We start from the raw sequence: 15,420 nt of genomic DNA on the forward strand, positions 1-15,420 counted from the left end.
GATCCTGTCCTCTTAATTGCTGTCTTCAAAATACGGGTTTAAGTGCAGCTGCTTGCATGGGTAGTGGTACCAGCCACCTCACCTGCCACACGGCTTCACTGCTGGCTTTAGAGGAAGAAGGGAGAACTTCCAGAAGGGAAAAGGCTAAAAGAGGAGTTTCACAGAAAGAACACAGGAAGTTACACCACCTCAATGATGTGTTGCTGCAAGTGTCTTTCCACAAGATGTCACCAAGCCACACATGCTGGTCCTGCCCCGACTCAAGCAGAGGTGAGCATGTGTAAGGCAATACCTGTGGCTGAGGACACACTCTAGTCTCAACGTCTTGTTATCCCAAGAAGAAAAAAAAAAAAAAAAAAAAAAAAGCCTTTCCCCTCTGTCTAGTACTGCCCCCTTGCCTTGAGGGAAGCAACCTCACCACAGCCCTTCATCTCTGAGACTAGAACATTCAAATTTACACGTGGCTGTAATACACCATCTCTGCACACGTGCACACCAGCGCAGGCAATGCAAGGTTCCTGTTCGACAAGCAAAACAACTGAAAAAGTTGCTTACATCAACAAACAAGAGACCTATGCACAAGTTTTTAAAGATCTGCAAAATTATCTCAGGACACTGAAAAGCCAGATATGGGGTCAAGAAAGGGTCAGGCAAAAATCCACTGGCAGACAGGCCCATTAGTTGCTACTGAATGTAGTGGTCTCATGTCATTTCTGGTTCTGACATGGCCAGACTGTAGACAGCCATATCAGCCTTTTGACTGTCCTTCTTCCACAATGCCCTGTCAGGCAAGATGATTAAATTCTACACTGTTCATTTCTGACTTCCTGTTATAATATGTGTTCAGTTTTTTACAACGTGATTACTTCAGCATCAAAAGTAAACTGGGGAAACAGAAAAGTTAAGGTTCTGAAGCAAATTAAAGAAATAATAAATAGAGCCAAATCCATGAAACATTCAGATTTAAAATAAGAAAAATCATCCAGAATTCAAGCTGGCACCCTAGCTTTTCATCATCTTATTATAAGTAATTATCTGAAAGGACTCTCAGGATATTATCAGATAGCACAAACAAGGACAGCAGGATGCATTTCCATCAGTGACACAGAATATTCTTTCTAAATTGAACAGGTAAAATGCCCTAAATACAAACACAGTGTTATGCAGAACTAAGTGTGATACTAAAGGTATTTAGGCTACAGAACACACATACATTTTCATACATCTTTTGTAAAATGCAAGTATCCATTAAAATACCTCTATTTTAGGGCAGATGGGACTTTTCTCTATGCCTTTTTTCTCCATTATCTAAAATGTCAGTACATTTACCATGTACCGTACAGAGCTCAGTTCAAAGGGAAAAAGCTAACTACCACTGATACTCTACCATCTTTTGAAGACTCTGCAGATTTTGCCACAGCAATCATCTTTGTGGATGGAGTTTGATCATGACAAACTTGGTGCAGGAAGTTTATGGATTTTCCTATCAGGAGGACCTCAACAAAAAAAAAAACAAACAAAAAAGGATTTAAGTGATTTGCAAATACAAAAAACCACAAAACAATAAACAAACAAAACGACCACCCACAATCACCAGTATCAGTACAACTGGATATTCTGTCATCTTGCTGTGCTCTTAGCTTCACAATCCCAACCACAGCATTCCAGAACTTCAATGGTAACACAGAAAGGTTTTAAAAACAAACTTCTTTTCCCTGCTTGAGATCTCCTTAAACAAACTTCATTGGTTAGAGAATGGAAAGGAGAACCAGTCCTACAGTCTTCCTCAGCAAAAAATTCCAATATTCTTAAGTTGAATAATTACACTTAAATTTGGTCTCTATTTTCTTAACAGAAATTTAAACAGCAGCATGGGGCTAACAAATCATTGTAAGAATTATTTTTGAATTCATACCTTTTTTGATTGCTCCATTGTAATAAAAGAAGGGATCATCGATTTCCTCAAAGTGTATTTGTCATGCCACAATCGATCAGTTTTAACTGTGGGATCTGAAGCTACAAAAAACTGTAGATGCAAATAAATATTAAAACCAAAAGATGAATGTGAAGTTTCTCCCCTAATGTTTCATTTCTGTATTCAGAAAACTGTAAAAATATTCCAAGTTGTTCTTTTAACTCAAAAAGTAAAAAAATAAATTCATAGCTAACAAGCAGAGTGCTTGTTGAGCAATACTCAATTATTTATTTTTTTTTAATGATTGTTTGGCATCTTGCAACGAAAAAAGGTCACTTTAACAAGACTGCACTGATTGGAGACAGGAAAAAGAATTGGGGGAGCTTAAAAAATGCAGAAAAACATTTCTAAGAAGAAAAAGAACAGTTACTAGAACTTGCTGTTGCGGAAGTCAGAACAAATAACTGTAGAGTTTCTAGAGGACGTCTGGAGCCATAAAACACTTTTTACGCAACTTGAAAAATTGAAGCTTTTTATGAAGCTGAAGATAACAACGGGAAATCAGAATTGAATATTCTGAACTTTATTCTAAATAGAAAGCTTGCATTCTCAACAGTTAAAGAACTCTGCAGACATTACTATTGTTACACTAAGCAAGAAAAGAGAGACGACTTTGTCTCTCTTCGGAAGCAAGCATCTACTGCTGGTCCACCATTCTGCCTCTACTAAGCAGACCCAGGATACAATCCATTGAAGACAACACAATACATCATTTCAACCTCCACATATCACACTGACTGAGTCCATGAAAAGAGTCACATTTCATATTATTATTGCATATATTACCTCTTCCTATATTACATGCTTCCGTCACAGTTTACTTTTTAAATAATTCTCTAAGCCTCCCTCAGACTACACTCCCACAAAGTAAACAAACACAGATAAAATATTTACTGTATCATATACAGTACCTCATGGTATGTATCCTCCAGCTCTCCATCATAAATCCATCGATAAAGGAAATTCAGTACAGGATGCGATACTAAGCCAAGAATGTGCTGAACCAGAGATCTCATGTAGGGATCTCCTGTTTTAGTATAGGCATGAACTGCTGAGGCTAGTTCACCACCTTTTCTCCCTGTAAGATCATAGCAGAAAGGAACAGAAACATATGCATTAAAAAATATACACACCACACTTGAATTCAACAGCCATTGAGTTCAGCCAGTCATGTGTCACTCAGTGTGAAGAGTAATTCTAAAAACATGTAACAAATGTACATTTCAGTATTGAAAGGGAATTACTACATTCTAAGGCACGAATCATTAATCTTGCTGAAGTAGTAAGCACAGTTCTGACACTATATTCTGTTTACTTTATGTAGCTTGGAGGAACACCATTTTCAAGGCATTAGATCACACACAAAGGTTGACCTCATGCTTCTTTTCTTCCCCATAGTCCCCATCAGAACAGAATTAAAGAAGGTTTTGTATGTTTTCCTCCTTTCGAGAACTTGACTCACTCTCAGATGTTCTGTGTACATACATACACACAAACATATATTTCCTGCTTCTTGGTTATAGCTTCCCCCCCATAGCTCCTTTAAGTAATATCTCCTGTCTTCTTGCAATTGAAAGGTAAGAGGTTGTAAAAGATAATTAAAAAAAACCAGAACTAGTATTGTTTTGCTGTTGTGCTGCACAGCTTAAAGGTTCCTTTAGCAGAGGCTGTAGCATTCAAAATCTTCATGAAAGCCTTAAAAGTAAACCCTACTTTTTTTTTTTTTATTCAAAATTGTTGTCAATTCCAATTATCAAGGTAGAACAATGTCGTAATCTTTTCTAGTTAAGACTCTTCTGAAAGAATGACAATCTCCATCTACTTTCAAAGACTGCAAAGCCAAAGTCCCCTCAGGGAGAAGCACAGCTCATGGGTCAGTTACTGGCCAAAGTTTTGGTCAGCTTCAACACCACTCCTCAGCAATTCCTTGTGGATTGCCAACACAGCCATGCATTATTTTCAGATTTGCAAAGCTTCATTGTTTCACATGAATCTGCAGACAAGTTGCAAAAAAACTCCTATATGCCACTAAGTATCAAGGAATAGCTTAATACTCATACAGAGAGACTGAGCAAATAATTTCATAGTGTGTTAGTGGGTGTTTTAACAGTGTAGCATTCTCTGAAAGACGGTTAAAATTGAATAACTGAAAACAGCATGAAGTGTGCTTAAAATCTGAAAGATTCCTGAAGCATGTTCTAGTTTTTAGAAAAACCTAAAAAGTCTAAGTCTATCAAAACAGCACTATAACTCATCAGATTTTTTTCTTAAACTAAGAGACAATTCTCTGGATTAGCTACTTAAAATTTTATTTAAAAATCCCTGTAACAGTAACATTATTGAAATCCACTTTTGGCATGTACCACTCAAAGTTACACACCTTCCCCAGAAATATTAAATTAAACAGACCTTGACAGTGATCAACAAGTGCTGCAAGGGTCTTTAACCTTATCTTAGGATCATATGTCCAGACTAGAAGACGGCGAAGTGTTAAACTGCTCTCAAGCCCCAAATTCACACCTTGATCATCTTCCAGTTGCAACTGATCAAATTAGAAACAGAGAGATATATCAAGGAAAAAAAATGGCAAAACTAAAGCAGAATTGATGTTTCAGCTCTTGTTCTCAAGTTAGCTTTTTACTAATACAATTTAAATACCCAGTATTATACATTCTCTCATTAAACCATTGGGCCAAAAGCAGAGGGTCACCCAAGTGGAACTAGAAAATCAAGTGCAGTTGAAAGGATAGATACAAGTGGAAGTGTAACAGAGCAGGCAGAACACCATGGCCAAGAAAGTCCAAGAATGCAAGGTGACAGTCACAAAAGGAGAGAACAGCAAAGGAAAAGAGAGCAGAGACCCTGAGAGACACTAAACACTGGCCAAAGAGATGTTCAGAAAAGAGTAAAGAAAAACATCCAAAGGAAACAAAAGGTGTAGGAGGCAAAACGTTTACTACTACATGGCCAGCTTGTTTTAGTTCAACATGTGACAAATTCTGTTCAATGTCTAATTCTGATGGCTTCTGGAGGAAAAGTTAGCTGTACTGTGAGATTAAGGAATTGTTACCTTTGAAAAAAATCCCACTAAAACTAAAATCTGATAAGAAAAACCTGCCACTGTGACTACCACGAATCTTCCAACACCATTAAAAATGAAAGTCAATGTTTGTATCGGAGAAGGAAACATCCCATACAAGCACAGATGGGGTAAGCAGGACAAGAACACAACCTAAAAATAGAGGCAAGTTCCTAGAGGAGTGCAAGCAGATAAACTCCTAGAAAAGACGCTCTGTTTCCTGTATGCGACAACCAATCCACTCTGTCCTTCCACATCTAGTACATTTTTTACTAAATGCAACGTACCAGTTAAACTTAAAAGACTAATGTCATCCACATCTAACCTCAACCTTAAAGTCAATTACATTTGTTAGCTTTTGGATGTTCCTATGTCCATAGGTTTGTTTTGTTTCAAAACTGGCTGTGGTGAGAGAGACAGCCCTTTGTCTTTCAGGAAGAAATTATACAGTTACATCTTCATCACAGAGGCACATTTTTAAGTGGCTTGACAACGTGAAACCAGTCTGCGAGGGAAAGACCTGAAAAGCTCATGGCTATGTACACAGTATGCTCAGGATGACCCTTGCAGAGGCAGAAATGTGTTTGGGGGAAGCTCTGAAGGCATAACAAAAAGTTGTAGAGAGAAAAACAGTACAAAATCCTTTGATGAGATTCTTGTTACGTACTGCTACACCTGAACTGCTAACTGCAACTAGCGACTCCCAAGCTGGTAGCCTGTATGACCACCTCAATACAAAAATGCAGCATGCACTCAATTCTAAGGCACAACCTTGTACATGTTTTCAGGTAACTGCAACGTAAGTGTCTCTTTAAAGACACTAGCTTTACCATAGTAGATTTATTTTAAAAAGTGTTGGGGGAAAAAAAATAATTGACAAGTTGCCAAACTCACCTCTGGGATAATCTGGCACAAGTCTTGTGAATGCCAACTTCTTTCTTATAGATTTTTGCCCCATGAATCATGAACTTAAGAAATGCCACCCTCTGTCAGAACCCTGGCTAGGTGAACTACTGCTCTATCTCCAATAATGACAAAAGGAAGTGCTTGTAAAAGAAGAACATGCAAAGCTGACTCCTCTCTGCAGTCCATCCCCCTCAGGTTCCTCACAGCAGGTTCCTCTGCAGCGTTCAGGGTGTCAGAGGACGATGCATTCTTGCTCAGTTCTTCTAAGAGCAATTTACAGATCTGCCTTCCATGAATTTGTATAACCTTTTTCAACCTGTTGTTAATGCTTTTTGCCATGACATCCTAGCAAAAAAATTTTGTTAGTTGGCTACTCTTCCCTGTTTTACACCAACCTCCTGCTAATCTCACAGAGCATCTCTACTCCTTCTTGTAGCCACTCACCAAATCCCACAACTTGCTGCACTTATCCTTCCTTAGTCTGGAAGCCTCAGCCACAGCTGCCCTGCGCCTTCAGATTCTAGAGGCTCAGTTTATCTCCCCTCTGTCCTATGGTCCTGAGGATTTCAGTTGACTTTCTCCTTCCTTAGTCTCTACCTCCCCAGCGTTTAAGAAGCTGCCATCAGGGCTGCGCACAGGGCTCCAGTGTCCCAGTGACACCTGCTGCCTTGTCCTCAGTGCCCATTTCCCTGGCACCCAAATTCACACCAAGTTCAGGTAACCACCTGCAAGGACACCAAGTTTTTTTTCCAAATCGATGCCAAATCCAGCACTGTGGAAGCATACATTAGATTAGCTTTCCTCCAGATAACAAATCTTTTACTTCCCATGCTGGGGCCTCCCAGCACTTACTTGTTCAAATACTGTTTCAGGCTGCTCCTTATCATGGACCAGAGCATCCAAAGTACCAACGTTTGCAAGCATTCACTGACAGACTGGGAGATTTCACTCTGCCTTACCTTCTACAGACCATGACTTTCTACATGAGGAGCAAGTATAAAAGCAGTAAAGGAAGACTGGGAAAAAATGTGGGTCCAGGTACTGAACGGTGCTGGGAAAGTGCTGACAGGAAAAATGGAAAAGGTCAAGGTACTTAGTGCCTTCTATGCCTTGTTTTTTCAGTAAGATTTGTTATGAGGAATACCAGACGTCACCCGAGATCAGAGGGAAGTCTGGAACAAGGGAGACTCACTCTGAGTGGACAAGAATCAGGTTAGGGGACATTAAACAAACTGGATACACCTAAGTCTATGAGAACTGACAGGAGGCACCCAAGAGTGCTGAGGGAGCCAGTCAATGTTACTGCAAGACACTCTTGATTACCTTTGAAATATCAGAGCAATCAGAGGAGGTTGCCGACAACCACGAGAATGCAAATGTCACTCCTCTCTTCAAAAAGGAGGATCCATAAAACTACACACCAGTGAGGCTCACTTCATTCCCTGGGATGATTAGTGCAACTAATCCTGGAAATTATTTCCAAACATATGGAGGACAAAAAGGTTTCCTCAGGAAGAAAAGCTCAGGGAAAGAAGGAGGAAGGGGGACATTTGTGGTGATGGAGTTTGTCTTCCCAAGCAAGTGTGGCATGTGCTGAGGCCCTGCTTGCCAGGAAGTGGACAGACATCTGCCTGTGGATGGGAATTAGTGAATCAATTCCTTATTTTGCTCTTATTTTCACTCTCTCAGTACAACGGAAGGGACAAGGAAAATGCACAAACTGCCTCAGACAGAACAAAAAGTTGCAACTGTCGTTACTAGCTGATATATCATGCACTTCTTGAAACACAGATTTTTCTTTTCTCCCTTCAAAGACGAGTCATGCTGTTAGGTATTTGAATGATAAAGACAATATACAAGATGAAACTGACAAAAAGGATGCAAAAAAAGAGACAGAGGCTTAGAAATACACATTATATTCTTTGCTTACACAACACAGTAAATAACAGAGAATTTCTAAGACAAAAATATTTATTGGTACATAGGTCCAAATAGTAAGAAATGTAAAAGTTAGAGAATTGTGTCCACTCTCAATAGAAACTGCTATACAACCCTCCCTTTCTAACAGAATACTTAGATATACCTTTTAGGAGATATTCACCTAATGTAAAGCTAAAAAAAAAGTTAAATAAGAACCACTTAACTTACCTGAGAATGTAAAACAGACAGAAGTCGGTAGTATTCTTTAAGTTCCTGATGTAATGCTGCACAAAAACTCTGTAAGAGAAAGAGGAGGGAAAAAAAAAAGAAAAAGAAAAAAATCCTTCTGGTTTAATCTGGAATAATTTTTATTATCCTATCATCAAACTGTGATGGTAGTTAGAAATTTCCTAAAATGAATCAAGCCACAAGTTTCAGCTCAAAAGCCAACTCTTAGAAAACTGGCCAATGTGTGTGTGCTTCCCTAAGAGATGCACAGACCTTTTCCAGGAACACATACATCTTGTCAAAGGACTTTGTGTCTTGTTCCCTTAACTGTATCAACAGATTAAACTAACTCTCCAAATAGATACATCATCTGGTAAAGACACTAATAATTGCCATAGGGATGTGCAAATCATAACATGACCCAGAAAAAAGTTTCTTTAATAATTACGTAAAATACACCATGTAGTAAAAGTTTCAGGGAGGCCTCTACCAACAGACTGTATGACATGAACAAGAAAACACAATGCTCATAGAAGAATACTCCCAGTAAGTGCTGCTGGATCAAGTACTCTAAATTTTTGATGTTTTATCAGTTGACAGTCTATATGATTCTTCACTTGGTATAGTAGAAATGAATATCACTAAATATATCCTAAGAAATCCATAAAATGTACAGAAGTTAATACGCCTGAACTAAAGCCAAGATTCTTCTTTGTAAAGCAGTTCTAAGCACAGCTACCTTTGGGTTGTTTAAAAATAAAGGTAGATTGAAAAAAAAATCCTAAAAGAATACTTGTGTAGTAACAGATAGTTTTCCACAATTTGGGGTCCTGGTGTTCTGATTTGCTTTTGTAATGTTCTTGACCTAACACACAGAATAAAAAAAAATAAATCCTGCAACACATCTTTTAAAAGCAGAATTAAAACTATAGCTCATTAACTTTGGACAGAGTTCAAAATTTTGAACTTTAAGCACTTCCTATCGTTTTTAAAGTTTTTTTTGTTTCTTTTTTTGAAGAGCACTTCTGTGCACACACAGAATTCTTCGGAACTGATTTCTTAAACAATTCTCAGCTAATAATTTTTATTTCTACTTTAATGGACCTTCCCCTCAACCCCTCTTAAAATCATCACAGTCAAAGTAATTTGGGAAAAAAATAAGGAAAATTTCACAAAAAGAACCCAAAAGCTTAAAGTAAAATAATTTATTCACTAGAGTACGTACAAGGGAGAAATCATTACTACAAGCACAAGGAGAACATAAATCTTCTTTCCTGCTAAGAGGCTAAGAAGCCTGGGGGGTGGGAATCATTAATCTTTCCATTGTATCCTTTATAAGGAAAGAGGGTTCCTTTCTTCAGCTCAACATTATAAATTAGAAAGAAATTTGAAACTCATTTTATTCCAGAGGATACTGAAGTGCAAAAAGTAATCGCCTTACATGTAACTCCACTTTTCATTTCTTCTCACTTGCTTCTTCAGTACATTTTTGAACCTATTAAAAAGTAGCACTTGCCAAGATAGAGGGCAGAGTAGAGCCTCCAGGAAAACATTTGAAGGGACTATACTTCTACTCAAAAAGTGAACAGTAATCACTGACTTCAGTAGCCAAAAGGATTTAGGATCTAACTGGCCATGAACTTTTCAGAGAAGCTTTAGAAGCTAAAATTTATAACCAGTGCCAATTCCCACACCACAAACTAGATTTTTGTTTCCCAAACTGTTATGGAAAACTGGACATTATCCTAGAATTCTGATTTGGTCTACAGGAAAAGAGAATTCAGGAAAGAAATAGAATGCTTATTCAAGAGAAAAAAAAATTTAAAATGCCCATGACCTCAACTAGAGAAAAATGGGGAAAATGGCAAAATATAAGGCAAGTTATATTTCATTGCTGATTATTCTTTTTGCTTCCTGAGGACAAAGCAGAACTTACGATATTAAGCAGCAAAGGTGGAAGAATATAATGTTAAAATGTAGCGTATTGTTATATCTCTACTCCTAAAAACTGTCAATACCTGACATTTTGCATGCTAAAAAACAGTCACCAGAATCATAATAAAAGAGGTGACAGACATCTTATCCTACATGTGGTTTAAACAGGAGTTTACACAAGCATTCTTTTAAAACATTAAGCAAAAGATGCTTTAGAATGCACAACATATTCTTGTGGTCAATTCTTAACGCACAGTGTGCAGCACCTGAAATTGTCAGCTATAAAAGCCACAAAGAGCAACAGTAGAAACTTTTTTGCCCACATACTGACAGAAGGAGTAGAATATATGTTTTCAGTTCTACGCTTATGTCCTAGAAGTATATATAAGTGCTTTCCTCAAGCAGAATTAACAGCATTAGAGCTGTGCAGACTCAGCTAGCTAATTGCACAGCCTTTTGCACAGGATCCAAAACCTGCGTATGGTAGCTAAGGTATTGCATATTTAAACTCATTGAAGAATTAAAGTTCTCCCCTTGCGGTAAACTTGAAGATTAGAGCCAGAGACAGTAAAAGCATAAGCTGGAAGCTACTAGATAATAAGAAACTTGACCCAGATATAAGGGGGAGAGTCTGAAGAAAATGCATATACAGTAGCACTATCGCAGAAAACATGGAAATCAGCATTGGACTACTAGAAAAATAATTATTTATATGTAACTAAAAGAGTTACTTAGAATAAGAGACAGAAGGGAACAGAATAAAACATTAGAAAAGTAGGAAGCACTACAGTGTCTCTACTGACCTCTTAAGAAAAATTAGATTGAAGGGAGGAGCACTTCAATTTCTTGGCAGATTAGGTAGGATGTTATGGCTAGAGGCAAGGATAACATTTCTGTCGACTCAGAAGGGATAATATCCAGTTTTACAGAGGGAGCAAGTGAGAGGAAACGGGAATGCCTTAGCAGTAAATGTGGTTTTGTCTATTACAGCAGCTGTGAAGTTACTGTAGACTACAAATCATGATGATGAAACCTATAAAAACAAAGATTAATATTCTTTTGATGCTGTAATTCAAAAGAAAGGGCAGAAGGTAATGGGGTATTTGCATTTTATGTAGGTTAGTGCAATATTAACACATGAATATCAACATTAGTTGGCAAGAGTCTCTTGCATAGGTCACTAACAACTGTAGTGGTAATTAATTAGCTCAGGGATGCCACCATCCCATTTAAGCAATGTTTCTGTCTATAAACATGCATAAGAACTTCAAAAAAATATAATTTTTAATATCTCATATTAAGAAAAGGCATCTATGCATGAGACTTCCTCGCCACAAATGACAGGGGCAAGTCCTTCTTACAATCAGCAAAAGCAAATGCCTTTCCCTTGCCTTCAGACTACGACCTGTACCAGAACTGCCAGTCCATAAAAGGAGTAAATCAAAGGATGAATGATCCAAGCTCCAAAGTTTACACATCATTCTAGTACTGCATTTACTCAGTAGTTTCTAGGGGAAATAAGACCAAAATACCGTAGCAAAATCCATTTTTTAGCTGACCTACCTGGCCCACAAGTCCAAATGCACGATCCAAACTCCTCTGATCTGTGTATTTTCTTATTTTATTATGTAGCCATCCCAACTCTGCAAGTCTGCTTGTAGTATCTCTGAGAGATTTGGACAAGCTCACCTACAAAGTTAACAGAAGCAATAACCTGCAATTAAGACAAATCTACCATACTAACACATTTGTTTTTTCACAAAAGCCTCTCTTATTCATCAAACAAGCCAGTTCAGTAAACAATAATTTTGCATTCTACAGCAGTAGTACCAAAAAAGCAGACAACCATGTAATTAGCATTGAATTTGTACACATAAGTGTGTATAGAAGCATGTACACATGTCAGGAGCAAACTACTGGCAACTTTGTGACCTTCCCTTTTGGAAATCTTAAGGTAACAGTATTCAGACACTCTTTTTGGCAATTCCGGCAGTAACGAAAGTGTCTTCTGAAAAGAGGAAGAAATCTGAAACTTTATGATGTAGAATCACACTTCATCTCATCCTGATAATCAGGAAGACCGAAAATATTAGAGCTCTAGAAAAAGAGTCAATGACTGAAACTAATGAAGAAACCTAAGGAAAATAGTTACTAGTACACGTGAAACAAACTTTTAAAAGAAGACAAACAATCCAATTCTGGACTAGCTTTCAGGAAACAAAACTTACAGAATCCAAATTCCAAGTTTAAGTCCATTCCACTGGTAACAGCTTTTATGAGCCATTTAATCACATACCCCTCTGAGCTCTTCTAGCCTACTCCTACATTTCTTACATCAGGTATCTCACTTCACCCTACAAGCCAGCCTTAGTCCCAACACCCTGTTTAACTATTACTACTGTTTTAACTTAAATTGAAAGGAAGAAATGTGATGATTTCCAACATATAAGACATTGCTCCTCTTGTCTGTACTTGAGAATTGCTTCTACCACATTTTGCCACATTACCCAACAACACCATCATCAAGTTTTCAAAATTTAATCGGACAAAAAAAACCCAAACAATGCGATCAATACCTTCGGCCAGGAGGCAAAGATTGACTTTTACACCCACAGTGACTGGGCCTATCCCACATCTGCAAACAATTTTAACTTAGAGAGCCAGCTGGAACAGTCCACTAACAAACTAAATGGATTGCTAAAGAACTAGAAATCAAGTTCATTCATTACATCTTTTTGTAAGCAGTACATGCAATCTCTAAGATAAAACTCAGCTACAGAGCGTGTTAGCTACGGCACTGTGGGCTTGAACCAGGCAGCAGCAGATGAGCTCAGTCCCTGGCCCTCTTCTTTAGCTATACAGGCACAGCTTTAACTTCTTAACTTGTAAAGGACAAATTCTAGCCCAAACAAGCATAACTGGACAGTTAGAAACTGCCTGCAGCTAAACCCAAAGAGACTACGTAAGAACTACTTAGAATTCTGCAACTACAGTGTACCTGGTAAGCATTACATACAATACACATCCACTGGAATCAAATGAGTAAAAAGTAAAATTACTTTAGTGTTGTTACATTTGTATCTCTTCAATGCAATCAGAAGCCGTGAGCTTATACAGTGCTGGATGTCACCCACAGACCTAATATTAACACTGACATTAGAAAACATTCAGGCAAGAATAGTAGCTTGGAAAACGAGTTTCATTCTGAAAAAAAAAAAAAGCAAAACCCAACAGACTGTGTACAACAATATTTTCTTTGTGGAGCTGAGGGAAAACTACATGCTTTGACTACTATTTTGCTTAGCATGCAGTCAACTGAGCTGAAGTAGGTATGATCTGTGTCTTTCTTGTTCATCAGAAAAACCTCCAGCTGCAGCTCTAGCCAGACAAGTAATTTCATCTTCACTGGGTCCAGTACAAGCACCAATAAGGAAGAAGGATGGATGACATCACACAAATAACCGAAGACACAAAGTTCTTGGGGAAAAAACATTACTGACCACAAACCACGTGAATAATTAAACTCCCTGTATTAACATACTTAGGAATTCAAATTAATACCATTTTTCATCTGACGAGGCTATTTGATATTAAAGCTACAGGGAGAATTACAAACTTTGCAGAATCTAGAGGTACAGAACACGACATCATTAAGAACCTGTTTCTTAAGATGATTTAAGTTTTACGTTTTTCTCTGCATTAACCAGCCCTAAAAATCATTGCAAAGTAACAGAGGGGACAATTACACATTTGTATTCCATAATAATAGCAAAAAGTGATAAGGAAATTAGTTCAGTTATCAACATTAAGATAAGCCTACTGTGCTCCTGGCACATGAAAGGGCCCAAACTCAACTTTCCACCATTTTAGGACTATGTCATATTGTCACAGTCTAAATTTCTTAATACAAGCAAAAATCAGAAGTACTGTTTTTCCATTTGAACAAGAACATGAAATCCAATTAGCGAGCTGAACCCAAACTGTGACACACTACTGTCTAAATACTGAATAAGGAGATGCTAAAGCAACCAGTGCCATTTGTTTGCTCTTTGTTCAGCTGACCCAATCTCACCCTTGGGTTTCTTCCCCACACTGCAAATATGCTTAACATCTCACCACCTTAAAGGAAGATCGATCTCTCAGGCTTCTCTACTGTTCCTCTGCCCCTTATTTGACACTTTCAAATTCACACCAGATGGATTTTCTATCAACAACAAGAGCTGGAAGCACTTTCTTCAGTTCTATCATCAGTCCTTTCTTGGGTGATGTGCATGATCCCATCTGATCACTTATAAATTGTAATCAAAATCATAACATCAGGTGGCTAACATCCATTCCACATCTTGGGCTATAACTTTAATCCAGTAATAACATCATCTAAAGTCTAAATCTGTGTTATATTCATTCTTATACATTGAGGGGATGAAATGATGACAAATATCCTCAAATTAAGCCATAACTTAGGAGTCTTTGTACTGGCTTAATAGTTCAAAGTCTGTTCACATGTTGTAGAATGCTACCCATTCTTTCTGGAACCTAATGTACCCAATTAATTTTAAATTAATACTGTTTCAGGTATTCTGTTATAATAATAAATAATTATTTTTTTTTAAAGAAGCAGATGGGGGAGATTCAAGACTTATGATAATATTTTAATTTCTTAACATATCTTTCAGGGATATTTCTCTCCTACATGCCTCTCTACTCACATATGAAATACAAGTCGTCATACAGTACCTTCCCCTCCACTTTATAGCAATTTTCAGAATTGCACATTTTGATGTTTTTGCCATCTATTCCCTGGAAGACATACAAAACATCTCTTACAAGGTTTGCTTCGGTTATCTCAACAGAACCTAGGAAGAAAACCAAAACAGAACAGTATTTATATTTGTTGTGACAATTAGTTTTGATTACAACTTCAAAAAACTATTTAGAAGGGCAGCCAAAAAAAAAAAAACACCAAAAAAAAAAAGAGAAAGACTATCTTTATAACCTGTAAAGAAATCTTTTGAATCCTCTTAACAACCTGACAGGAAAGCCAAGAACTCCCTTCACCTGCCTCTACCAATACCTGGGATTGTCAGAGAGCAAGTCAACTTGGTTAAAATATAACATGTCCCATGTCATAAAACACCTCAGTCTGTTTAAAAACTTATCTTTTCTGATTCAATTACCAGTGCACGTTCTGAGGTAAGCATAACTTTACCTTCCTTCAAACAAACATCTGAAGTTGTTAAATGGGATTTGCAGAACAACCTCTTCCATGTTTAGGTGGGAAAACAACAGTTAATCCAAAAGGAAGAGCTGTTTGTTTAATATTGGCTGTCAATCACATATGCCAACGCTCAGCAAAAAGCTTCATCAAAACTAGACT

General features: G+C 37.6%; 1 protein-coding gene across 1 annotated transcript in view; it reads right to left on the reverse strand.

The window, feature by feature from the left end:
* TUBGCP3 (tubulin, gamma complex associated protein 3) overlaps positions 1-14,899 on the reverse strand; it is a gene marked incomplete at its 5' end in the record, with an annotated part of 26,700 nt that extends 11,801 nt beyond the window's left edge. The window contains 7 exons of the mRNA XM_009874376.1: positions 1,388-1,496; positions 1,916-2,026; positions 2,887-3,053; positions 4,385-4,517; positions 8,109-8,177; positions 11,607-11,732; positions 14,781-14,899. Coding sequence (XP_009872678.1) covers positions 1,388-1,496; positions 1,916-2,026; positions 2,887-3,053; positions 4,385-4,517; positions 8,109-8,177; positions 11,607-11,732; positions 14,781-14,899 — 834 coding nt within the window. The remainder of the gene's footprint in view (positions 1-1,387; positions 1,497-1,915; positions 2,027-2,886; positions 3,054-4,384; positions 4,518-8,108; positions 8,178-11,606; positions 11,733-14,780) is intronic.
* Positions 14,900-15,420: the final 521 nt, after the last annotated feature.

This window comes from Apaloderma vittatum, unplaced genomic scaffold, assembly GCF_000703405.1.
Source record: "Apaloderma vittatum isolate BGI_N311 unplaced genomic scaffold, ASM70340v1 scaffold17068, whole genome shotgun sequence".
Classification (NCBI taxonomy): domain Eukaryota; kingdom Metazoa; phylum Chordata; class Aves; order Trogoniformes; family Trogonidae; genus Apaloderma; species Apaloderma vittatum.